This window comes from Drosophila hydei, unplaced genomic scaffold, assembly GCF_003285905.1.
Source record: "Drosophila hydei strain 15085-1641.00,03,60 unplaced genomic scaffold, DhydRS2 tig00000149-arrow-pilon, whole genome shotgun sequence".
NCBI classification, from domain to species: Eukaryota; Metazoa; Arthropoda; class Insecta; order Diptera; family Drosophilidae; genus Drosophila; species Drosophila hydei.
The window spans coordinates 5,760,053-5,786,959 of NW_022045678.1; the positions used below are offsets into that span (position 1 = coordinate 5,760,053).

Below are 26,907 nucleotides of genomic sequence, written 5' to 3' on the forward strand. Positions count from 1 at the left end.
AAAAGAGTTTTTTAAGTAATTAGTCAAACCGTAAAAGAAAACTCACGTTACTCACGTTATTACAAATCGCCATAGTTTTCGACCTTTGTTGTTCGTGTTGTTCTCATCCAAACTCTAAGGCAGTGACAGGTTCGTCCAATCAGCACAGTTGTAGCTATAAGAAAGAGATAAAAAGATAAGCATATTTGATTAGTCTTAAGTCTTGGCAAATAAACTCGTGGCTAACAATAAATTTTCTTTATATTCCTCAGCTTTCGACGTGGCTCACACTGAAGGAATGGGAAATCTCGTTGAGAAGCTTCTTCGGCATAATTTTATTTATTTCTTTTTGAAAAATATATGAAAATGTTTTATGTGGCGCAACAATAAATGTAAAAATATTGCTATAAATAAACCAATTTTCCATCAGTCAATAAAAACAAAATTTAAGAGACTTTCTTATGTTTGGACTTATTGCTGGGCGGGGCTGGCTTGTAGGCGTGGCAGGTGAGCCCTGGGACCTGCTGCAGCCGCATTTATGTGGGCACAAAATGATTGTTATTATACCTTCATATTATTATTATTGTTATCAAAGCCAATGTCAAGCCCCAACGGAGTCGAAACCAGAAAAAAACGAAAATGCTGCCACAAGTCAGCAGCCGAAACAGGAAACGGCGACAGCCAAGAAACGTGCCAGGCATAAGGAGAGCCGCACCACAGGACATACGCTGAGTGAGGAGACTGTGTGTGTGTATGTGTGTGTGTGCAAAAATTTATGTTTTGTTTGTTTATTTGTTTATATGCTGCAGTGCTTTGTGAACTGTTTTCTACACAAGCACACACAATCGCATCGCAGTAGCTCATGCAAATTTATATACACCTGCCCGGATGCCATCATAAATATTCGCCAAAAATATCTCATTTCAGCGCCTTTTGTCTACCTGGAGCCGTTGCGCTCGCTTGTCACGTGTCGACATCATTACCGCACGTAGCGCCGTTATTTATACAAAATGTATATCGTTTATAGCGACAAACCCCACCCACGCCAACCTATGGATGTAGCGCCTACCCCCTGGCTCTAAACACCCCCGCACACAAATACATGAGGCAAAAATGGCTATACACACAATTATATGTGGTATGACGCACATTAAATACTCTATACGCCTCCATGATTAAATGACTCTGATGCCAAAAGTAAACCACATTTAGCATATAATCAAAAGCTAGACAAGAATCCGAGCTAAATTTAACTTAATAAACCGTTGTTGATAAAAAAACTCTCCACTCTATCGCCGTCTTTCCGCTCATGAAAGCGGATTAATCTATGGAATGTACGCTCGCTAAAAATATTTATTTTTAGCTTTTCGTTTACTTACCCAGGGCAGTGAATTTGCTTTGAAATGATTCACAATCTCAACACATGATATTAATACATATATAAATTATATGAATTATTAAAACTTTAGTTTTAGTTTAGAATTGTGACACAAATTTTCCATGAACTGCTTCAGCTACAAACACAACCTCTGCTAACCGTCAGCTTCATTTAAACTTTTGGGATGAGCCCGCGTTTACCTGGCTCAATCAGCCAATTATTATTATATATTGTCACATGCCCAACTTACTTAACCTACTAATTGTTGTAAAATTATAATACCCATAGGCAAGTGTATATAAATTGAGAAGAAAAGAAATTTAAATCATCTGGCAGTTTATTTTTTCTCTGTTTTTTTTTTTTTTCGTTGGGGAGGTCTGGAGCAATTTTGCTAATTGTTCAATTCATGCAGAGAGCTGCGGCAGCTGCTGCTGTCGCTCGACGTCGTTGTTGTTGTTGTTGTTTTGTTGGGACTGTCGCTTTGTCGGTTTGTCGGCTTGCCGGTTTGTCGCTTTAGCAGCTCCTTTGGGGCATGCAATTTACGACACATGTGCACGGCCGAGCCGAGAACATGGCCAAAATGTAGAGGCAGCTCAGTGGAGCAGCAGCTCAGAGTGTTACAGTTAATTTGTTGACAGCTTAGTTGCCCAACACTGAACGGAATGGAACGAAACGACATGGAATGGGACATTCAACGCCAAGCCGGACTCCTTGGGGGCTACAAGATGTCCACATACAGCAAATGTGACCAGCCAAAGGCCGAAGCAGCGCGCAATTGTAATTAGAGAGTATGGTAAATAGTTTCGGGGAGGGTGGACGACTGTAATGGACGTATAGGGGGTGTACACAAAGTTCTTGCGGAAATTAGATGGTATTTAATGAAAATAGAGATAGGCAAAGGGCAGTTACATGTGCTTAAATGCATAACACATTCAAATGCAGCTTATTTGTTTTAAATGGCAAAAGATTACAAGGAAGCTGTGAACAAAATAGTGAGGAGTAATGAAACCTGAAAGTAGCTTGGAAATGCTTAGAATGTGGAAGAAATTGTTAAAGAACATCTTCAGTTCCTTGATGTTATTCAACAATATTAGCAAAACTCGATAACTTTAGCAGAGTCACTTAAATTCTTATAACAAAGAAAATTAGTATCTAAGAATGAGGTAATTGAGGTTCGCTTTTGACAGAGTTACAGATTTTGAAGTTTGCGTTTAATTATGGCAAATTACAGGGTATTACTTCTTAATGCATTTGCTACTAAGCACACTTGTTCATCTTTAATATATTATATTTCATACCTCAATTGCTGTCGTGGCTGGGCTATCTATGAACTTTTTTATTCAATTCCTCAGCTGCTAACAAGCAGCTTCATTATTACGACAGCGGCTTTTCACTTCACTCCAATTTTACACGTTGTCCTGCCAACTCATCTATGCCCTCAGGCCGTGTACGTACACCCACACGCACACATAAGTAAAGATAAAGAAGAGCCAACCACATTTTTTTTAGTTAGATTTGATTATCAATTGTCCAACAGAGAAGAAACTTAAAACTCGTCGCACGCCAAAAGGAGGCGTATATATATATATATATATATTGATATTTCCCCCTATTCGTTTCGTTATAAATACAATTTGGATTTCAATTTTCAATTGCTGCTGCTGCTGCTGCTGCAAAGATGTCAAATTTCAACAACGAGAACGCCAACGTTGTCGTCGTCGTCAACTAATTGGGTTTCAGGGCTCGTCAAAGATAGCAAACGAAAAAAAGATATGTATGGAACAATATTTTGCCAGCAGGTGGAGAAATGTGCAAAAGAAAAAGATTAAATTTCCTTGTTACCGCCTTACGGCTGAGCACAAAATGAGAAAAAGCGACAAAAGTGAAAATAAATATTGAATTATTGATATACAATACATATTTAATGCCAGTATATGTATATATATATATATATAAATATATAAGACTGTGTTCATATGGAGTTTGAGTTGACAATTTTGTATTTACTTATCAAAGGGTTTTTCTCTTTCCTCGGCGCGAGCTCATTTGAAATGCAGCTGACAATTTGCGTTCGGCAGCTAAAAACATACATTTTTCATAAAAGCCGCTCAAAATGCGTTGACGTATTGAAAAAAGCTGACAAACAGACAGACAGCTGCTTTATGCCTTTCTATGCGCTTCACAGCGCGCTGACTTTATTGCATTAAGGCAGAGAGTGTTCTAGAAGTAAATTTCGTATGAAACAAATAAATGAGTTTTAATTCAATTTTATATTTAATTTGTTAAAATTGTAAAAACAAATGTAATTCGATTGACTTTATTTGTTATTATTTATGACATTATTTATCTGTGTGCATACCAAAATATTTGGAGATTTTAAGTAGTTGAGTTATTCTCAACAATTGCAGCTTTTTGTATGGCAATAAAATTTTCAAGAAAACAAAATTAAGAGCATCTATATTAATGTTAAAAAAAGATCTGAAACTTTTGAAGAATTAAATTAAAGCTGATTAAAAATCTTTGAATATTTATAAGCCGAAATATAAGAAGATTTCTTATGGCAAAAAGTTGACTTTTTAAATGAATTATATAATTACAATTTTTTATTGTTTAGCTTTATTGAATTGCTTTATTTTATAAACAATATTACGAAATATATAGTATATATGTATATATATATGAAAATGGCAAAATGTGAAAGTTTGTCGAATTCGCAACGAATTTGTCTGCTGGAACTGTCGCGTACTGTATTTAATTCTCTTATTTTTTGCGCTTCGCTCAGCTTATTGTCAGCGCAAATATTTGTTTGTTTGTCTTTTGACGTAAGACTCAGCCAACCTACCACATCACAGAGATATATTGCTACAAAGATACACAGCGAGAGCAGCCCAACCAACCGCTAGGCGGCTCAGCAGGAAGGTGGCCAGGTGGGCGGGGCTTGGCTTATTTCGTTTAACGAGTATGCCGCTTTGGGACCAGGCGCTGGCAATATTTTGCATGTTTGCATACAAAATATCATATTTGCTGAGATTGTTTCATTAAAAAAAACGTAGAAAACGGAAGGTGATGCAGATGGTGCAGGTGGTGGTGCCTAGAGCTAAGCAGCAATTACCTTTAGGCATGCCAGTACGTGTTAAGCTTTAGCACCTACACCTACACTCACACACACACACACACGCACACTCACAAGCACACCACATGCGTGGACCATAAAATGGTCATATTACCAAAAAAAAAATATAGAGCAAAATACAGAAAAAAAGCGCTGAGAAAATTGGTTTTTCCACGCACCATGCCAACAGAAATAATATAATATCTGTGAACAGGCGAAGAAGCAAAGGCAAAACCACTTGAGTGCCAACTGAGAGAAAACTAGTTGTGCATGCCAAGCAGGTGGACCGCTGTCGTAGCCATAAAATGTACTCGCAGCGCATGTATTGAAAATACATAAAGCCTAAAAGCAGCCAAAAAGAGTTTTTTGGTTTTCAAATCAAATCCCAAAATCTCCAACGGCCCAAACAAAAGCTATAAAAAACTTGTTGGAAAAATTTTTGTAATACACAAAGTTTCCTAACTGAGACGCATATATGAAACACGCTGCATTATTCTTTAATCATTTGTATATTTGTTCAGATCTATGAAGTTCAACTTGGACACAAACTAAGCAAGCAGTTACATTTCCTTTGTTGCCCATACTGTAAATATTTAAATATGAAAAATACATTTAAACTGTAATGAAAAGGTTCTTTCAGCTTAAGCCTTTATCTTTTTGTAAAAGAGAAATGTTAAAATATAGAAAAGGTCAAACCCGCTTACAGAACTTTTTGCTTGTTAAGTACCGCATCTGTCATATAATAAAAGTTCTGTTCCACATTTCAATATGCTCTTAAGGTATTTCAGTTTATCAATAAATCATAAGCTCGCAATATTCGCTATTCTCGCTAAATTATATAATTAATAGACACGCCTTAATTGACATTTAATTTATAAAAAAAGTTTGTGTTACATTAAAAATATCTTCAGAAACATCGCAGTCTAAAATTAATAGCAAACTTGCTTCATGCAATTCTTCATTCATAGATTAATTCTTTTTATATTTAGATACTTTAACTTTTTGTCTACAGTCGAATGAAAAGCCTTTGCTTTTAACTTTTTACCTTTTGACACAAAACATGAAATAGCGCTAAAACATCAAAAATAGAGATTTACAACATCCTATCTGGCCTCTCCCTATCTCTATCACTATCTCCAGCGACCCCCCTGCCCATAAAAATGGAATAAACATTAACTTTCCATTTCAGTCAAGCTGTCAGCAGCCCAAATGTCCAAAAGCAACCCCCTTCTGACCCTTCTTAGCCTTATCCAAAATTCTCCATTCACTATTCATGTGCTATGCCTGCACTTTGTTGCCTTTTCTCTCTTTCCGGCACCTGAACACACACACACACACACACCTACGCCACAGAGTTACTCAATTATTTCGTTGACATTAAGCACATAAAGATACAAATAGATGACACCGAGCTACAACAACACACAAAAAAGGGACCACAACGAGTTCTTATAATGGTCAGACCCGCCCGCCGCCCCTTGCCGTGGGCCAGACAGCGATTTGTCTGCAGCTACCTTTTTTGCCTAGGCCAAAGGGACTCCCGTCTTTATCGCAGATTAAGTGCGACATCGTCATCTAACGTCCACGTTCTTCCACGGTTCCCCTTTGCAGGACCTTGCCCATAGCATGGGCTAGTTATAGCAAGTATTGTGCTGAAATGTGCTTACAGCACATTAATTTCTTGCACCTGGCATTAAGATAATTGTCGGCCTTTGTTTAGAGATACAAGATACAAGATAATCGACTGAGCCCAAACAAAAAAATTAACTAAAAGGGAATGAAAGCGGAAATCGAAGCGTAAAAGAAAGACGCGTGTTGCCTTTTAAGAGATCTTTGGAATAGTTTTTCTTAAGAAAAATAAATACATATATAAATATTTTCAACAGATATAAGGATCAAGCGAAAAAGTAATCTTTTTAATTCAAAATTGCAATAGATTATAATTATCATAAATATATATACGAATTCAAGTTCGAATAAACTTTTCCAAGTATTCTAAACACAAGTTTTATTAAATTTTTACATACATAAATTGCTGAATTTTATAGGAATTTATTTTTCTTAGAAATTGAGTAATTTGCATCAAAAATGATGACTTCCAAGCTTTGCTTCAGCCAGACACTTTAACCAAGTCATTTTGCAACACTTAATCACATTTTAATTCCAGATTAAACGACTTCCAGGTAATATAAATCAAAATACAAAAAATTGAACACGCTGTCAACGACTTAAATGCATTGCGTAGCAAATTAATGGTAGAAAAAAAGCAAATTTCTGAAATTAAATCAACTTTTAATGGAATTGCGGAAGGCAGAATGGGGTAGATGGAGGGACGGCATTTACTTTGAACTCTGCTCAAGTCATAAAAATCAACCACACACACACGGAAGCCAAAGGCAATTGCGTGTAATTTAATAACAAAATAATAGGAAGCAATGACTAAAAAGTGTAGCAGGGAGTGAGGGGGTTGAGTGTGGCAGCAAAAGCGCAACAAGGTAGAAAAACAAAAAGGCAAAAGACAGGCAACTCTCAGTGTGTGTAGTCATAAAATGTAATCATAAATTATATGCTTGGCCATTTGGCATTTCTGTGTGTATGTGGGTGGGTGCGTAGGGGTGTGTGTGTGTGTGTTTGTTAGTGCCTAGCTAGCGCAAAGTGCGTTACGGCCTGCTTGTAGGCGTGTCTGCGTTGTCAACGCTGGCAATTTCGTAATCTTTCTTCTTTTTTTCTTTCTGCACTCGACTTGTTTTTTGAAAAATACTCGACGCCTAAAAGCCGCTTAGTAATTGCTTATGAAATATGCAAAGGTCTACGCCTTGGCCTAAGCAAACTGCTCCTCCGCTCGTCTACCCCTAGAATTGTCCCGTTCAGTCGCTCATTCAGTGGTTCTCTTAGCCCAAAGCACGCACCCTTTTTAGCCGGAAATCTTCATTGGCTTTTGCGGTTGGGCTGCACAGTGGGCTTAGCCTAGCATGACATTGGCACTTAGCGGCTACATTAATGCCAGCGCCAAATGGCCCTGCCCCCCCCCCCAACCCACCAATCTACCCCTCCCTATACACTTCACAAACTGAGCGTGTAACGGCAAATAAACTTATACAAGCCAAGCATACTTTTCTGCTGCGTATGAAGATGTAACCTTATGTCTCCCCCCTCTCACTCTACTGTTCTCTCTACCTAACTGTTACATGAATATTTAATGCTGACATGTACCAAGTATACTAAATATATATATATACAGCTGTACAGCGAGACATGCACATGTCTCCCTATATATTACGAATACATATATAATAGTCGCAAGTTCCGAAAACATCTGCGTTAAACGAATGACAAGAAAAATTGCATATGCTATCTGAAAGTTTCTTAGATAATTTGTTGCCTGGCAGATGAGAGGCTGATGGGGGTGGCAAGCCGAGAAACTGCGCAACAGTTTGTTCCTCTTTTCTCAATTTCTTTGGACTTAATTTTCGAGCAAAACAATTGTTTTTCTCTTATAAGACTATAATTGGTTTTCCTCCCAAGAGTAATAATTTTTTGTGAAATCGAATTGCATTCGAAATCGAAATTGAAATTGTGAATTTATAATTAAAATCAATTTACACAAAATAAAAGACATCATAATACGCCATAATAGAGAAAGAAAAGAGAGAAATATGTAAATTATTTATTTAACAACTGCATTCCGCAATAAAATGAATAGAACAACTATCAAATGAATACTTTATTGAGTTTTATCGAAAGCGAAATGCAAATAATTTCATCAATTCGAATTTCAAATTGATTTCACAGAAATTTAAATCGAATTTATAAAAATTGTGGGTTCTGTGAGTAAATCAAAAGAAAATTAAAACTGAAGTCTTAATTTTGTGGATAAATGACAAGTATTTTTTGTAAATGAAGCTTAGAATTGAATTGTGTTGCCAAAAATGAGAAAACGATATACAGCAATAAAATATTTTTACCATATTTCTTGTCGTTTTATTTATACAAGATGCAAGCGATATCTGCCAGATAATCAGTTAAATTGATAATCAATACCGTACTATGGAAAAGAATTCTTAAATAATCAAATTGATATTCGTCAGTCAATAAGAACTCGAACAATCTCGTAATGTGCAAGTCCACATCAAATGTGAGCAAACATCAGCTGTAATCCCTTGAGACTCTATTATGAGCCACAGACGCCCACCCCTTAAAACTGCAAAGCTCTAGCCTTAATGTTCAAATCATTTAAACGTGCAACCCCCAAAGTACCCCCAGCTAAATCAGCGGGAAACAAGCGGCCCTCATCATCGCTGCGAAAACAACAAAACAATTTAACGCTTTAATGATAATGATGTATGAACAACTAAAGACAACAAACAAACGTCGTCGCTGTTGTTGTAGCTGCTGTTATTGTTGTAGAAAGGGGAGGGTATGGGGTTGGGGTTGTTTGGCAGGCCCATCAACAATGGCCAACGCTTAACAAGCTAATGTGCTTTTAATGGTCCCCATGTCCAGCTGATTATATCATATGGCTGAAAGAACAAGGGGGCGCGCGCAGGTTTACAGATCGAGGGAACTAAGGCGGGGCCCAAGTAAAATACACAAATAATTAAAATTAATTATCTTGCAATTAGTTTACGATTTACTCATTAGGCAGAACGCGCGCGCAGGCCCGCAAAAGTATGCAATGTATGCACACACACGCACACACATGCGACCCACAACTCAAACCTAATTACGATCAAGCTAATTAACGCAATGATGAAGTTACGAGTCGGCCGTGTATATGACAATATAATTATGATATTATTGCGTCTAGCATTTCAATTGAGTTGTTTGCTTGATTTATGTGCAATTGCACAAAGCAAATACACACGCGCACACACACGCACATCTATACATATATAGAGCACAGAAGGGGGTAATTTGTCATTTATTACGCATACGCCGCGTGGACTTTGACATTTAAACAACGTGTAGTTTTTGGGTGCCAGCGTATATTTTATTGACACTTAACACACTCAACATATTTTGAGTTAGAGGGACTCCCTACCACGCATCTCTTGTTCTAGATAATTGCAGCCTTCAACTGCAAACTCTTCATTGCTTAATTGATAAACTTTCGAGTTGCTTAGCTTTTAAATTTCACAGTTAAAAGTGGGCAAAGTATTAAGCAATACTTTAACTATAAAATAAAAAAATCATATTCCGATATTATTAAGAGTTTTTACTATATTCGTATTACTTCTATATTGACTATAAACTAGCCTGAACGTCAACTGCTCATTACTGACTCATTTAGTCTCTGAGTTGCAGATGTTTATGTATATATTTTAATTTGATGCAGAGGCAGACTGCTGGTCTAAGCCTTATAAGTTTTTTCTTTCTTTACTGGGCATCAAATATTACTAAATTGTTAAAAAATTATACAAAACTGTTCCTCCAGTAACCTCTCCAGCTTTGCCTAGTGCCTTGCTCCTGTGAGAATGTTGCCAGGCAAAGTACTTAACTGTCTGCTTATTATTAAAAGCCAGCTTAAGTGGCAGAGTCAAGCTAATTGAATTAACTTTTCAACCCCGTTGCGTGGTGCGTGAAAAGGCTAAAATAACATACAGCAAGAAAAAAACAGCAAAAACAGCAACAACAACAACAACAATGTTAAGTATAATGCAAAACAAGTTGCGCTAATGTTGATAAAGTGCCGCCAACTGAAAAAGAGTTTACAATATTTTTTGACCCTGGACTTTAAGCATATAAAACCCAAGATAGATAAACAACAAAATCTTGAAAGGGGTCGCTTCATTAATGACCTAAGCCTTGAGTTATATAAGAAAAAACATAAACAATTGATTATTTATAAAAAAATCTATTTTATAGTTGCTCAACTAACATCCAGAATTTCATAAATTCTTTTAAAATATTGAATATATTTTCTAAGATACGCTTTAAGGAAAAACCATTTATCAAATCATTAAATGTCAATGGATAGCAACAATTATAATTGCAAAAATAAATTTTGTTATCTTCCTGTGCTTTGCACTGATTTTTACACTTTTTTCATTTCTGTTTCGTATTTTTTATCAAAGAATATTCTCAAAATTAAGCAAGAAACTAACTGCTTCTCTTAGAATATGAATTAAGCTCGACTATACATTAATAGATCCTTTGAGCCAAACCTGCTGCAAATAGCTTTTCAATCCATGTTTAAATTCATCCATAATCCAGCTAGTCGACGCGGTTCGATTGATAGTAATGAGGTTTCTCCAAAAGTTTGCCATTTTCGAGCGATTTAACTTAAGCACTGACCAAGCATCTAACGGTGCGCGGAATACCCAGTGTTGTGTAGCGCTGAAAATGGGTTTTTAGTTGCCGCTCCTCGCTTCGCCCTCTACCCACGAGTGCTACGCTGCTGTGTATCATATTATGCTATCCTGGCTATCGGTCTACGCGCTATGCTTCGTTAAGTGCATTCTGAATTTTTAATGCGGCGCCTGCACAAAGCACTATAAAAGTGAGCGAGAGAGAGGCAAAGAGGGCGCAAGGAGCAGGGGGATTTTTGTTCGTTAACCAGTGTTGTAAAGTGACTAGAAGCAAAGCGACTTAACGGGACACTGCCTGATTAATTCGTTTAATGAAAAAAACGCACAGCACATTTTAGGCTTTTGACGAGCAAAGCAGCTGCTGCTGCTGCCACGCAAACAGAAATAATCAACACAGATTGCGCCAAAGTTTATTCTTGCACTCGTCTCACTTTTTCTCTCTCGAATCTCCCTCTAACCCTGTGCAATTAATTTTTAATCTTTGCTAAGCACAGCAACAAATTGTGAACTAACCAGGCAAACCAAAGCGTGCAAATCCGTTGGCATATGTTCCACACCCACATATTTATCTTAATTTTATGTTGGTTAGTTGTTTTTTTGCTCTTTTAGCCTATAAAAATGTTTAAAAAAAGGGGTAACATAAAGTTGTGCCAAGTAGAATATAAAAGGCAGGCCTTGACCGACTAGTTACTTAGTTGAATAAACAGATATGTTGCTTTCTATTGTACCCAGCGAAAGTTGGGTATCTGAATTCAGAAATGTTATTTAACATATATATCTTCAAGTTTAGGAAAAGTAACATTATTATTAATATTATTATTATATTATTAATATTACAAAAAAGGTACTAGAAATACAGGCAAAACTTTTAAGTGTTTGTGTACATTTTTAAACTTTTTTAGAATATATTTATTTTATTTTGCTTAAACACACGCATGGAACTCATCCAATTATTTTCGAAATATAAAAATATTTAAAAGATTCAAATTGTATAGGCAATAGAATATAAATTGTAATAACAGATATAAAAAATGAATTAACTATTGCTTAAAATAATAATATCATAATAATATATATTCATGTTTCATAAGTCATAAGTCAACATTACAACCTATCAGTTGGAGAGAAAAAAAGGAAACCTATCAAAATTTCAAGATTATTAAATTAAAGCACTTAGCACGTTATAAATAAATAATAAATAAAACAAATAAATAATATAATAATAAATAAAATAATAATAAATAAAACAAATAAATAAAATAATAATAAATAAAACAAATAAATAAAATAATAAGAAATAAAACAAATAAATAGAATAATAATAATAAATAAACATTATCATCCATATGCCTACGCAATAAATATCAGCTGGCTGCTTACAGGGTACTCAACTAGTCGTTCGATTTAGACATTCCCAGCCATGTTGCTATTGTTTTTGTACTTGCGCTTGTTGGGTTTCTTTTTCATGATTTGCAAAAGTGCCAACAGCAGTGTAAAGGATCTTAGCCCAAGCCAAGGGGATTAATAAAAGGATTACGCAGCGGAAAATGCCAGCTGCGCTGTTGGCACTGCCAATGTGGATGCGGATGCGGATGCGAGTGCGGTTGAGGATGTGAATGCGAATGTAGATGCTGCTGCTGCTGTTGGCAATTTGTAGAGCGTAGGCATGGTAGAAGCGAGGGCGAGGCCAATTGCTGCAGGGGCTAATTGCGTTTCGCCTTGGCAGCCGTCGGAGTCGGCTCTACGCCCGCTATCTGCCTGGCTGCAGTTTTCGGGGCCAACTCTGGCCAAACTCTGTATGCATGCTCATATATTAAAAATAATCCATTCGATATCTGTTTTAATACTTCAAATTTATAGCAGACGCTTACAGTAGCAGCAGCAGCAGCAGCATCAACAGAAAACAACAACAACTCGCTGTCATTTTGAAGGGCTTTTAGCTTGATATTTTATTGCTTAAAGGATGTGCTGGGCAACAGCAGTAAACAATGTGGGTCTCCACAAAAGTTAGGCAAAGTATGAATACAGTGTGAAAAGCGACAAATTTTAATATTCCGCAACTTAATAAGATTTTATTTACTTAACTGTGAAACACCAAAACATTTTAATTAATCTGAGAATGAAAAAACTTAATATATAAAAAATACATAAATTTAGCAAACGTCCAAATTTTTAATTATTTATTAAAATTTTTAAATATGTTCTATGTTTTCATTTAGTATTTATTTTAATTCATTCATTTAAAAAAACTTTCATTATGTATTTTTTTTTTTATTTATTTTTAAAAATTTCGTTTGATATTTGAATTTATTATATCTTTACTAACGTATACATGTTATATTGTGATTAATTAAAGAAAAGCAATTTCAATTGTATTAAAATTGTTTTTAGCAATTAATGATTTCAAAATATATTTTATTAATATATTATTTATATTGAATTATATGATATATTCGAATTTCACAATTCCTATTTTGCTCCCTTTCTTTTTTACAAACATCCATAACAGCCCTCGCATATGCGCTTTTTTGCCATTGTTTTTTTTTATTTCCTTTTTGTATATACGCGTTTGGCCATTTTAATAATAACATTTGTCTTCAGCTGCGGTTTTTTATGTGCCTCGGCGCTGATTTGCTTACAATTGACATAACGTTGGAGATCATATGAGTTATGTTGTTATATGGCTCGGCGAGGACTTTGCCACGAGCTGAGCTCGACATCGTTTACTTCCAGATAAGCCCCACTCAATCAGCATAAATATATGCTATGAGAAATTTAGCCGGCCAGAAGGAGGGGCGTATATGTGAAGCATTATCTAAAGCTAGATCAAAAGCAGCTGCCGTTAATCAGAAACTGCAACAAATAACAACAACAGCGACAGCAACAACAAGAACAGGGAAAAGTAGCACCAGAAAATTCTAAAATGCGACTTGCCAGCACACGCACGCATTTAATTAAAGTAAAAGCTTTGGTTTATCTCTGTTTCCCTCTCTCTACTCAGCCACCCACATTTTTTTTTGCAGAAAAGATATAAAAAAACTGAAACAAAAATAAAAAAATATCAGAGAATTGTGGCCGTCAAGGGATTCGTCTGTCCGCTGCAGTTGCAAGGATAATAACGTGCAATTTATATGCGCGCAATTTTTTAAGCAGCTAAAGCCTTGGCTTCGGTTTTCAGTGGTTGCATGTGCCATTTGAGCTAAGACACATTCGACTCATTAGTTTGTGCTCCATGCAGCAAGGCTAACCAAAAAGGGACATAAAAAGGGGAAGATGCACTACAAATGAGTGGAAACTGCAACGGGGTAGTTTGAAATATTACTACACAGTTAGGGGTTGTATTTTCTTCTATAAAGCCAACTGATATAAAAAGGAATTTTGTTTTATTTGAGGTTTAAGTATTCACTAAATGGTTTTATAGCGCAACAGGGGAGTCTGTATAAGATGGGACTAACGTGTTAGAAGAGTTATGCCGGGTCATAACTCTGTGCTACAATTATAAGTTTTAAGCTGCACAGACTTACACAATTTTTCTATTCTACTGAGGTATAACACAAATTAGTCTATACGCATGTTAAGTATAAAAGACTGGTAGCTATACTGACTAATATTTATACCCGTATGACAACCGTAGGTATACGAAAAACAATTATACATTCATTTCTTATATTTGTGGAACATTTTTATTTCTCTCATAACCAACAGCTCATATAAGTTTACACATTTAAAGACCAACTGGTATACAAGACTACAAACGGAATTTAAATATAGAAAAATAAAATGCAAAAAATGTACAGGTGTTTTTCTCTGATAAATTACTAGAAGCAATCATATTCGAGCACACTTTTTTAAAGAATTCCTCTTATAATTCGAGTCGAGGTCGAAACTTTGATAGGGTACATGACATTGGTAAGGATGTTGTATGACAGTTTGTTATTTAGACACAACACCGTTTTTCAGTAGAGTAAATAACTTTTATAAGCTAAAACTGTTCTACTTTTAACATGAAATGGCGTTAACCTCAAAAGTTAAATTATAACAATATTTATCTTATAACTTAAACCAAAATTGAGCACTGTGCTGCTATGCTATTCTATATAACAGCATAAATTACTGTATAACAGCGTCGCATCTGTTCTATTAAGTGTTTGCGGCTTAAGGGTAGCTATGTCAAGGTTTGTATAAGAGTTTTCTACTCAATTTCTCTATTCATATACAAAAGGCAAAGCTTACTTCATGCAGCTTTACACATTAGCACCCTTCGCAGCTGTTATACGTAATAAAAGCTTCTGGCATGGCGCTTACAATGGGAAGAAAGCTTTTCGACCTAACTAAGCTAAACATAAAAAAGTCTACACAGACAAAAGCACCGAAATAGCTTTAAATTATTTATAGATTTTAAAAACATAGAATTGTTTTGATATAAATATAAGTATAATTATGGGTGAGGAAAATAAAGAATATTTAACTTAACGGACTTTTTTAATTTCTTATAAAGGACAAAATATTTTAGATGTAAATTTTAAGATATTCAATCTGTAAAAAGGACATTTATAAGTTTAATATTTTTTTTTTATAATATATATAGTATATAGTATTAATATGTTACTCGTAACTATAAACTGAGAAAGGTTTATTGTTATTATATATATATATATATATATATTTATATTAATATTTTCAAACTTTTTAATTCAAATCCAATAAACCTTTCTCATTCTATAGTTACGAGTAACATATTAATACTATATAAATATCTTAGACGAACAATTTGTGCAATCTAACACAGAAATATAATCGAATGCAATGTACATTTTTATTATATAGGAATTAATGCATTTAATTCCTAATAATCACAGTTATGAGATATTAGAAATTCACTTCTCATATACCTCATAAGCCCTTGTCGAATATGATGTCTTAACATATTTTTCTATCAACGCCATTGAATTTAATGTGTATATTGCATTATGTTCTTAAATTGGCAATATGAGCTCAAGTAAAAGTAGGATTAGTTCTTACACATTGAAAGGTCTTTCATAAATAAATAGCTTCTTTAACTCCCATAATCTGTTTTAGGGTAAGCATTAACATATTTTTTTTGCTACAACAACTGAAATGCACTTAAAGAATTGAAAGAAACACAACTTAGAAAGAGAGAGACAGAGATTGTCAACGGCTGCCAAAAGTTGGCCAAGGCTTATCAATATGATGTGCCCTAAGTATGCGAATGCGTATGTCGAGTGGCTTATTTAGGGGCTTAGGCGTGGGCGCTGGAAAAAGACCAACTGAGCCAAACGATTGAAACACATTGATAACAAAATGGACAACTTTGTTGACCAAGTTAAGAGCGTGTGGGATTTGCAAAAGGCCTTGCCAATTATACATTAACTAATATGGAACAAGAACTACGAACTATTGCAACAAAAGAAGTCTTCGATGATGGATGGACGAGCAAATAGACTTTTCGGTATGGTACAATGACTAATGAGATTTAATCAATGAGATAAGCAAAATTGAATACCGCGATAAATTCTTACTGACTTTAAGATAGAGTGAATTAAGCTCAAGATAAACTGATAAGAATGTGTAAGATAAACAAAGATAAAGTTTAATAAACACTGACAGTGGTCAGTTTAAGTACAATATTCACAAAGAATTTTAATAAATAATTTATAATTAAATAATAAAGAATTTTTAATAAAATAAAATGTAATTCCAGCTTACTTCAATAGCGAAACTATAGACACACGAAAATATTTTTAAATAAATAAATATTTAAATATTTTTAAAAACTTAACTTTGACTAAGTTGAGGCACTCAGTTATTGATTGATATTTACATATAAAAAACAATATAAACAATTTTTAATACAATTTAATACAATAATGCAATGTCGCCTTCTGGTTACTAATTATCTTGATATTCTAGTTAAGCTATGAGCATATGAGAATTGTTCAAGAAAACCTATCTCACACTCTCTTTAAAACTATCATTGGTCTTAAGGACCTTGCATCATATATGCTCTACTTTCCTATCAGCTTCTTCCAGTTTTGCGAAATTTCAATGCATATTTCTAACTATATGACGTGCCTTGCTATATAAAACTTGTAACTAAAAAGAAAATTCTGTATTGAAAATGCAATGTCTTGCTTTTAATCATTTTAAAACGTATAATTATAGTATATTATTAATAATATAAGTAATGACAAATACGTTTTCCTCAACCCAACTGCCCTAAATATTGATTTTTACGGAGTCAACTTATCTAGATAGAAATCGAATTGCATAAAATAAATTCTCATAAATGTTCATTTCCGACTTAAAATCAATGACGAGAACCCCTCATCGCTTTAGAATAACTTAGCTTAATTTCCCAATAGCCCCGACATACTTATTTATAAATTAAATAACTCCCATTCCCCAGGAAGTCTTTAAATGTACATAGACGACAGCACGACAGCGAGTCCGCCCGCGCTGTCAGAATGGAGTAGAAGCTGACCCTAGTCAAGGAAAACTCGCTGCAACCGTCGGTTATTGTTTCCTTTATTCCAGCAGGACAAACAACGAAATGCATCCATATGTGAGAGCCAAATCAAACTCAATTTCTAAAATTGCCGAAAATGCGAACTAATTAAAGTGCATGGCAACCCCCTGAGCACTTCCCAACGCTTCCCTTATTCCTTTCACCCTCACAGCAAATGAAAAGTAATTTTTAGCAAAAGAAGGAAATGAGCAGCAGAAATGCTCACAAGCTTATTGATTCCGGTTTCGATTAGAGACAGAAAGCAGTAGCAAGGATTAGGATTTTAGGCTCGTAACGAAGAAATTTCACTAAAGAAATTCTTGCTTTTTGACAGCCGTCCAACTAATGAGACAGCTAAGAGAAAGGGCATGCAAATTTTAATTTAAAACTGAAAGAAAACAAATAAAGAGCGCAGGGAGAAGACGAGGCGCTAACAAAACGCTTTTAAAAACTTTGCTGGCTGATAAAAAAAATAGTTGAAGGCGACAGTTTGTTAAAGTTTTTTTAGCTGGGTGGCTGGCAGGAAGAGGGTAAGTGGGGGCAATTAACTAGCCGCACATTAAATGATAACCAAAAGGGGCGTACTTTGGGGGCGTGTAGGTGCTGTTGCTCTACGTGCAATAAAGTTTGGACAAAAGAAGACGACAACAAAAACAAAGTTCCAAAGGGCATCGCAATTTGGGTCAAGCCAAAAGGATAATGCGGTTCGCGGCTAACAGTAGTTACTGAAAACAAAAGAGAACAACGACTGCTTAATACCCTACAATGGCAAACCAGTTACAATGGTTTATGTCGAGGGACTCTCAAACTTTAAGCAATAGTGCCCAAACATTGACTGCAGTTTTTGCTTGATTTACTCTCAAATTATAGTAGGCAGAATTTTCACATGGCTCTAAAACTGTAAAGACCAATTCGATCCTCGACCGTCTAAGGTATATCTTATGTTGAACTCATATATCTTACCTGCATAAATCAACGTCAGCTCCAAATATGTTTTATGTTAGAAAATTCCCGCATTAACGCCTTTTAGTGGGCATGGTCCATGTATATATGTTGTCAGTTTCCAATTCAAGCACTTTGCAAAACAAAAATCATATGCCTTTATTTCACTTTTGAAACTGTGTATAAAGCATATTCGCACACACTCACACACATGTATATATAGACAGCAAGTACCGCTAAGTCACAAAACTTAGCTTGTTGCTGCTGCTTCTTCTCTGCTGCTGCAGCTTTTGGTTATTGTGGTTAACGGTCTGTGGGCGAGTGGAGTGGGGGGATTATCAGTGCAGCATAGGACAGAGTCCAATTAGAATGCGCTGTTGCTTCAACTTTCAGAGTGGCGCGCGCTGTTAAATTATTGTTGTTGTTGTCGTTGTTACTAAAACATATAAACTGGCTGGTGTTCAGGCCCGCCTACGCAGCCGCTGGACCCGTTCGGCAACAACAGCAACAACAGCCGCAGTCGCGGCAGTAGCAACACCAACAACAACAACAGTTAGGCAACACATGTTAAGCTACGCTGCGCTGCTGGCGCTGGCGCCGGCGTTGACTGAACATAGCAATATGATTGTTTAAATTCACAATTAGAGTCGAAAATTACGAGCAAATCGATTTTTTTCAAACCGAAACACACAGTCACACACAAACACACTCGTACACACTCACGCGTGTATGTGCGTAAAAACAAGTGAAAAACGCCGACTTCGACTGATGATGCAGTGAACTATATAACACTATTCAAACAAATGCAACACGGTTATTTAAGGTTTTGTCACTTATAGTGATTGGATACTAAGTTGCCCACTGGAATCCGCGTTAAATATTTCGCACTTTTCACACAATTTGTGCTCTGCGTGCAGCGCGACGCGTTTTGTTATTTTTTTTCGCTTCTACATTAATGTTGATTTAACAGTAAATCAACTCGAAACGGCACTGTTAGGTCACTCAAAATGGTCCTGTTAAGTTCAGGAACCAGGGCTGTGGCAGCTAGCAGCTGCTGCTTAAAATTGTTTAAATAAATTTAATCCCTTTATTGTTTACTTGATTTCTTTGTATTTGACTCAAGTTGACATGCTTTAATTAAATAAGTCTGTTACAAAAATTTTTGATTTCAGTCGGTAGGTCGGCTTTTGTTTAACTTTGCATTTGAGTTTGATCTTTGTGAGCAATTCTTTTAGTTAAAGTTTTTCTGATTTGTTTATAAACTCTACGCAATAGCTGATAACAATCAGCTATATTATTCGTTTGTTGAATTTGGAAGTAGCCTGCCTTTTAGCTAAAGCTTATTAAAGCACTTTGTTTTCATTGGCGAGAAATCGATTTTTTTTTATTTTCCGCTCGTTGCACAAAAGAGTTTTTTTATTGTATTTTAAGCGCGTTAGTTAATGCACATTTATTAATGCGGCCATATTATTAGGCGCAACACCTAATTCAGCTTAATTACAGCTGTATGTATCGTTAGTTTTAGCTTATTACAAAAATAAAATAACTTCGCAGCCGTTGCAATCACGAGGAAGCGCACGCTGTCAACTGAACTAAATTCCTTTATAAAGGATATTGCCCAAATGACTATGCCCCCCAAAATATATATAAAGAAACTCCACATACACGCACACTCCCACGTACATAGAGATGGGGTAAGCCGTGCGCCCGCCTTTTGAATTGGACATGCGCAGAGCTCGAGCTGGATTCAAATAAGCGCGCCCAATCGGAACCCAATTGCAATATTTCATTGGCCAGGTCCAGCTGCTGCTGCTGCAGCTACTGACAATGCGGCAATTCAGGCTTTATTTCGTCGTTTCAATTGGTTTTTATGAGTTGCCATTAAAATGCACCAATTGGATACTAATAAGAATCTTATTTCCTCCGGCTTCATAAGCCAAATATTTCCTTGTAGTAGCTAGCTGACCAGGATTTGGTGTCACTGCTGTCAAGGCAATACTTCAAGTTTTGTTTTATGATTTCACATGTTATCTATATAGCATACATAGAAGCTGGCGGTTCTTCGATTACATTTGAATTCTAACGCATACAATTGGATTCTAATAGGAAATCTTTTCATTGCCATCCATTTCATCTAAGGTAAAATGAATGCTGCTGAGGATTAGCAGCCGTCTCTAGTTGCATAAGGTATCTGTTAAGGACCATGGCAGGTATACATTCTGTAATCAGCAAGCTCCCTTCTAATACGAAAATATTTGATTAGGCTCCGCCTGTTCCACAGGCAAAATGCTTGCGCTGCCATCGCTGGCAAGGATTAGCTGTTGCTGTTCGGGTTTCATGATGTGACTGTAAATGTTTTCAATGGCGGGTATGGTAGATGCAGAAGCGGAATTCGGTGCTACAGCAGCAGGATTCGCTGCACCTACTGCTCCTGCAGCTCCTTTCTTTGGCTTCTTTCCAAAGGCAAAGCATCCGCTCTGCTTGGTGGCCACTGGCGACAGATTATCCTTATTCTTGGTACTATAAGTAAACAGAAACACAGAGTATTTGTAGTCTGATATATAGATCTTTGCCAAGTCCTTAGCTATACTCACAAAGCTTTCAGTGCCTCCAATTTAGGAATATTTCGATTGTAGGTCTTGCCCCCACCTGCCGCCTCTTGTGCAGCCAGCTCCTCGGGATGTGATTTCTTCTTATGCGTGCGACAATTGGAGCCATTGGCAAAAGTCCGCTCGCAAAAGTCGCAGGAGTAGGGCTTCAACCCTGTATGTAAGATGAGATGATTTTTGAGGGCTTTCGCGCGCTTAAATTCCCTGCCACAATAATCGCATTTGTGTTGCATCTGGTCCGTGTGAACCAATCGATGGCGATTGAGAGTGGGTCGTGAATTCAGTTGCATGCCACACTCAGGGCAGATGTATTTATGAGGATCGTGCGTCTCCTTGTGATGCTTTAGCCGGCTAACGCTCTTGAAGCACTTCTTGCATATGTCGCATTCGTAGGGAGCGTAATCTGTGTGGCTCAACAGATGCTCCTTTAATGCATGCAGCGAATGCACCGCAACGCCACATTGTTCACAGATCACAGGACGTGGTCTCTGCTCCTCCTGGTGGGCATATTGCGCATGCGATTGAGCTGAGGCATTCGTCGTAAACTTCTTTCCACAACTTGGACAAGGGTAGCGTTTCCTCTTGGGCATGGGAAGATGCTGTTGCATGTGTTTCTGCAGCTGATAGCGCGAGCGAAAGCTCTTCTCGCATTGCTCACAGGACAGTTTGCTAATAGGCTGATATGCTGCGCCTGCTCCCTGTGCTCCTTCTTTGTCATGACCCTGTCGCATGTGCCGCACCAACGTCTGGTGAAGCGCATAGATGCGCGGACATTCGCTGCATGGAAAGGATTTTCCTCTAAGCGCTTTTGCTTGTTTAGGTTGATCAGGGCAGGGGTTGCTGTCCAAGGAGTTGGAACTATCTGCATCATTGCAGAGATTCAACACCAACTCTTCTCTTGCAGCATCATTCTGCTTTTCCTGTTCATCTTGCTCTTCTTCATCTTCAGCAGTGGATCCTGCTGCTGTGTCCATCAGCGGTTCATCTTCCTCTTCTTCTAACTCCTGCTCCTCTTCCTCTTGCTGGTCGTCATCATCTGTAGCGTCTATTCCTGCTCGAATTCCTGCTTCATCTGTCTTTTTCTCCACTTTCTGCCCGCTCGGCGTGAGCGGATTTTCCAACTCTAACGCCGTTTCCTCTAGCTCATTTAGCTTTGGCTTCTCCTCCACATAGTGCACTTCAGTTAGCGTCTGGAGCTCCTGATCACCCTCCTCCTGCAGTCCAAATCGTCGGCGTAGTTCCTGTATATTGATGGCTTCTTTTGGTCTGCTCTGCAATATGCAATAAAGCTTTTGCACGCGAGTTATGCGCTCGGAGAAATTGACCAACGAGGTGACCAGCGACAAACACTCGCTACAGATCATCTCGGGAAGCTCCTCGCCGCGAGTTATCTACAAAAATATGCATTTTAACTTAATGGCGACTACAATCAATAAACAGGCACTTACATTAACCCAGAAGTATTTGCCTATGGCAGTGGCTAGGGCCATGTCGCTGACGGCATCATTACCTTCATTTAGCCTCTCATTCAGCCTTTGTTCACTTTTTAAAAACACATTTATATTTCCTTCGAGATCTTCCTTGGCGCACAGGCGACACCAAAGCAACCAATCTCTCGATTCTGTGGCAGACATTTGCAAAATGTTAGTAATTCTATGACTACATTAGTGTTTTAAAGATTGCATTAACGTCGAAATAAAATTATATTCAATTTTTCTAATTGGGCAATTGCCAACACAAAATATTTATGTGATTATTATTTTCATCAGCTGCTGCAGCTATATTGATAGCCCGATATTATCGCCAGTGGCGGTCGTCGATAGACAAATCGATGCATTGAATAATAGACACTAGTAAAACAATACTATGTTCAAATTTATTTTAATTTGATTTTTTAATTTTAATTTAATATTGCGTTATAATTATTTTTATTTCGTCTGTGACTTTCTCATACTTCAAGCATGGCAGGAGGCGGCAGTCGATAGACATAGCAGTGGCTATCAATAATTCGAGAACTCGGAATTTGCTTAAGCTCTGATTTATTTTATAATTTAATTTTGCATCATTTGTGAACATTTTTTTTTCTTTTTGTTTGGTTGCATCCATTTCATTTAATGTATAACTCATTTATTCGGTCTGTAACTCTAACATAACATAGAAAAGCGATTGAATGGCCGTTTGCATATAATCTGACTTATCGAAGTTGTTGACATATCGGTTGATAAATGTAAAATCGGGTATACTCCATTTTAAGATAGATTAAATCTTATACAATTTATTATGTATGAATATTTCTGCTTATAATAAAGTTTAATTCTATTAAAATGAACTTAACGATTTGTTTTTATTTCTATTATATTTTTATTAACTTTTTTACAGGGTATTTCAAAGTTTTCATAATATTTCCTACAAACAAAAATTTTCAAGTATTTGTATCTATAAGTTGTTAGTTTCACAAGAGAAAACTGTAAACATGTTTGAGGCACGTCTGGCCAGCACTTTAACATTAAAAAGGATTGTAGATGCACTAAGAGAGATTCTGAACCAGAGTACATTGGACTGCAGTGATACGGGCATACAGGTGAGGCAACCCTTTGAAAAGGTAAACAATTACAAACTATCTTGTAGATGCAAGCCATGGACAATTCGCACGTCTCCCTAGTTTCATTGTGCCTGCGCAAAGAATACTTTGAGAAATACAAATGCAATCGAAACATTTCACTTGGCCTGGATCTCAAGTCTCTGACAAAGGTGCTGAAATGTGCGAATGGCGATGATGCAGTCACCATCAAGGCAGCGGATAAGGCAGATAAAGTAGAACTTAGCTTCGAGTCGGCGGGGAAGGAGCGTACCGCCGACTACGAGCTACGACTGCTAAATCTGGATCAGGAGCACTTGGCCATACCTGAGACAGAGTACAACTGTGTTGTCCATATGCCAGCCACAGAGTTTGCTCGCATCTGCCGAGACATGGCCACGTTTAGCGAATCGGTGGTCATTGCCTGCTCCAAGGAGGGCATCAAGTTCTCGGCTAGTGGGGAGATGGGAGCGGCAAACATAAAACTGAGCGAGACGACCAAAGGAGAAGTGTCCATACAGGTGGATGAGCCCGTTGCACTCTCATTTGCCGGTCGATATTTAAGCACGTTTACACGTGCCACGCCCCTGGCGGAAAAGGTGAAAATTGGCTTGGCGCCCGATGTGCCGTTACTTGTGGAATACCCTATCGAAGATTATGGCTATATACGATACTATCTAGCGCCCAAAGTGGACGATCCAGACGGTTGAGTGGGAAATGCGAGACAATGTGCAATATTATTATATACGACACAAAGTAATAATATATTTTTATTTTATTGTTAGTGATTGTTTTTTATTAATCGTATTGTGGCTAATTTTGGTACATCGACATTGTATATGTAGTAAGAACAAGATTTCATTTTATTATTATTATTTTTTTATAATGTTCTTTAAGTTTGGGTGTTCCTCGAAAAGCACGAAATAAATATTTATTATTATATTAAGTTAATATTTTCGAGACTTGCAACTTAAACACCTCTAGACTCTCTAGTCTACTATCGATGAATTGCTAAAAAATTGTGGTGGCTGACGATAAATTAGACCACAGCTGTTCCATAAAATTCGGCCTCCAAAGTCTGACAAAATTTTTAATCAATACATTAGATAATAAAGCTAAATTAAACAATGTTTAAATACTTAACGCAACCACTGCGGAGAACGGCGCAAATTGCGAAACGTTCATTCTGCAACAGCAAGCTAAGCGGCAGCAGCGCAAAAATAACAGCAGCGAAAACAGCAACACCAACTGTAAGTCCATTGATTGAGGTTCGCGATGCGCTGAATGGATGGGAAGATAAATTAAAGGAAGCAGGCGTCAATGACATTGATTTTAATCTGAAATGCATTGTGTCGCATGTGTTGCAGCGCAAATTTGTAAGTCATATACTCTACAGCCCAACAGTCTCTTATTGTAAGCCTTTTGCACCCTTAGAACACCGTGCCGGATGACTTCGCCCAGCTTAAATTCAACTCGGAGCAGCTAGTTGACTTCGAACGCTTCCTCGAAGCACGTTGCGCCCGCATGCCATTGCAGCATATTATCGGCGAATGGGATTTTATGGATATAACACTAAAGACAGCGCCCACTGTTTTCATTCCACGCCCCGAAACGGAGGAGTTTGTCCGCTTAGTAATTGAAAATTATCGGAAAGTAGAGCATGTGAATATGCTGGAAGTCGGCTGTGGTTCTGGAGCTATGTCCCTATCCATGCTGCACGCATTGCCACAAGTAGACGCCACTGCCATTGAGCGCAGCAAAGCGGCAACAAAGCTGGTCTGGGAGAATGCCAAGATGCTTGGACTCCAAGAGCGCTTTAAGGTCCACAATCACACCATGGAAACGGACAACTATTTGCCCGAGGAGCTGAAGGACAAGCAATACGATCTAATCATTTCCAATCCTCCCTACGTAAAAACCGAAGAGTTTCAGTTTCTGCATCCCGAAGTGGTTGTGTAAGTCACCAAGATAATTGATTGCTTTATTGATAAGACTGATTGATTGATAAGAGAATTTAGAAAGTGATAACATTACATTTTGATACCTCAATCAATTTGTACGTCATAAAAAAACTTTGAACAATTGTTTACTATGCTTAATTTACTGATTGACTAACTTACTTTTTGATTTCTACGTAATAAGGTTATATAGAGAAATTGGAAAATCTTATTAACAGGTGGAAAATTAGAGAAATTTTTATAAATACAAGTAGTTATAAAACTATAGAGTCTGAATTGACTTGTTAAGAAATCTGTATAGGTAAAATATCAATGTAAGAAAAAGAATGGCGAGTTTTTATTTCCGATTTAATAATGAGAAATTATAGAGTTATTTAATTAAATGGAACATTATATATTATATTAATAAGCTGTCTAACTGTTTAATCTCAACTTCATCTTTTGCAGGTACGAGAACCTAAATGCTTTAGATGGCGGCTCAGATGGATTGCGCGTAGCTCGTTTGGTCTTCGAACTGGCTTGTCGGCATTTGCGGCCTGGTGGCAAGCTGTGGCTGGAACTGGGAAACGAGCATCCACCTCTAGTGAAAACAATTATGAATCTACAGTATCAAGGTCGTCTGAATTTTGTAAATAGTTACGAGGATCAGTATAAGCGCGAGCGTTTCGTCCAATTGGAGAAAGTCTAGGGCCGAAGACTTGCATACAACATTAAATTAATTGAACATGATTAATGCAATTAGAATTAGTCGCAAATGCATTTATCTGTGATTTGACCTACATAGACACCCAAATACCACTTACCTGAGAGGCTCCTACATATACATATATATTATTATATATATATGTCTATATATAAAGATATGTTTATAATACGAATTGCATTAGGTATTTCGCTTCGGGGCTTTGCAAACAAAGACGCATTTCGAAGCTAATCAACAAGAAAAGGTATTTCGAGTTAATGCACTTAATTTTATTGGCTTGCATTATTAATGCTTATAAGCTACCCAATAAATCCGTAATAGACACTAAACAACAACTGCAACTATTTAATCGATTTGAACAGTGAATTGAGAGCATTTGAAAATTAAACGTGAGTTACACATAAAGAAAATTAAGGGTATATATTGAGCTATGCTTAATGATGCTTAATGGGTTAAGTGCTATTGAAAATAGAGCCGTTTGAATTATGGACAAAAAATTATTAAAATTTAAATATAGTTCTTTATTTATTTTCTTATTATTTTCAGATTAATTGGATATAGATACTTACAGAGCAAGATTTAAATATAATTTTGAACCATATATTTTTTAAAGTTTTAAATATATATATATTTACATATACTACATATACATATTTAAAACAATTAAAAAAAAGCAATTTATCAAAAAGAAAAAATTGCTTTAGATAAAAAGATATTTGATGTTGATTATTAGCTAATAATATAAAAAGCAAAAACCGAAAAATTAAAAGAATGTACTTCAAAATATCTGTGAAAAATTATGTTGGAAATGTAA

General features: G+C 36.6%; 4 protein-coding genes across 8 annotated transcripts in view; 2 read left to right on the top strand and 2 right to left on the bottom strand.

The window, feature by feature from the left end:
• Positions 1 to 19,372, bottom strand: part of LOC111594348 (tyrosine-protein phosphatase Lar) — a 143,840-nt gene extending 124,468 nt beyond the window's left edge. For 4 of the 5 annotated variants that reach the window (XM_023307607.2, XM_023307604.2, XM_023307608.2 and 1 more), the window contains exons 1-2: positions 18,267 to 18,953; positions 56 to 154 (exon numbers count right to left, since the gene is read on the bottom strand). The gene's annotated coding sequence lies outside the window, so the exon portion shown is untranslated. The other variant, XM_023307605.2, reaches the window with a different exon arrangement.
• A 1,010-nt stretch (positions 19,373 to 20,382) lies between these two features.
• Positions 20,383 to 22,603, bottom strand: LOC111594349 (zinc finger protein weckle). Its single transcript, XM_023307609.2, has 3 exons — positions 22,303 to 22,603; positions 20,840 to 22,245; positions 20,383 to 20,765 (listed from the first exon to the last, which is right to left on the bottom strand). The coding sequence occupies exons 1-3, from the start codon at positions 22,486 to 22,488 to the stop codon at positions 20,486 to 20,488; spliced, it is 1,872 nt and encodes a 623-aa protein (XP_023163377.2). The 5' UTR covers positions 22,489 to 22,603; the 3' UTR covers positions 20,383 to 20,485.
• A 641-nt stretch (positions 22,604 to 23,244) lies between these two features.
• On the top strand, positions 23,245 to 24,205 carry LOC111594352 (proliferating cell nuclear antigen). The gene is made up of 2 exons (XM_023307612.2): positions 23,245 to 23,435; positions 23,483 to 24,205. Exons 1-2 carry the CDS (start codon positions 23,328 to 23,330, stop codon positions 24,140 to 24,142), a joined length of 768 nt encoding a protein of 255 aa, XP_023163380.2. The 5' UTR covers positions 23,245 to 23,327; the 3' UTR covers positions 24,143 to 24,205.
• Positions 24,206 to 24,451: 246 nt separating this feature from the next.
• LOC111594351 (MTRF1L release factor glutamine methyltransferase) lies at positions 24,452 to 26,588 on the top strand. The gene is made up of 3 exons (XM_023307611.2): positions 24,452 to 24,808; positions 24,867 to 25,387; positions 25,838 to 26,588. The coding sequence occupies exons 1-3, from the start codon at positions 24,560 to 24,562 to the stop codon at positions 26,076 to 26,078; spliced, it is 1,011 nt and encodes a 336-aa protein (XP_023163379.2). The 5' UTR covers positions 24,452 to 24,559; the 3' UTR covers positions 26,079 to 26,588.
• Positions 26,589 to 26,907: the final 319 nt, after the last annotated feature.

Excerpts from the sequence above, each read along its gene's own strand:
- LOC111594349 (XM_023307609.2), bottom strand. The coding sequence starts at position 22,488 with ATGTCTGCCACAGAATCGAGAGATTGGTTGCTTTGGTGTCGCCTGTGC. Across the intron at positions 22,246-22,302 it reads GCAAATACTTCTGGGTTAAT|ATAACTCGCGGCGAGGAGCT; the intron begins GTAAGTGCCTGT and ends ATATTTTTGTAG. Across the intron at positions 20,766-20,839 it reads TTGGAGGCACTGAAAGCTTT|TACCAAGAATAAGGATAATC; the intron begins GTGAGTATAGCT and ends GTTTACTTATAG.
- LOC111594352 (XM_023307612.2), top strand. The coding sequence starts at position 23,328 with ATGTTTGAGGCACGTCTGGCCAGCACTTTAACATTAAAAAGGATTGTA. Across the intron at positions 23,436-23,482 it reads GCAGTGATACGGGCATACAG|ATGCAAGCCATGGACAATTC; the intron begins GTGAGGCAACCC and ends ACTATCTTGTAG.
- LOC111594351 (XM_023307611.2), top strand. The coding sequence starts at position 24,560 with ATGTTTAAATACTTAACGCAACCACTGCGGAGAACGGCGCAAATTGCG. Across the intron at positions 24,809-24,866 it reads ATGTGTTGCAGCGCAAATTT|AACACCGTGCCGGATGACTT; the intron begins GTAAGTCATATA and ends TTGCACCCTTAG. Across the intron at positions 25,388-25,837 it reads CTGCATCCCGAAGTGGTTGT|GTACGAGAACCTAAATGCTT; the intron begins GTAAGTCACCAA and ends CATCTTTTGCAG.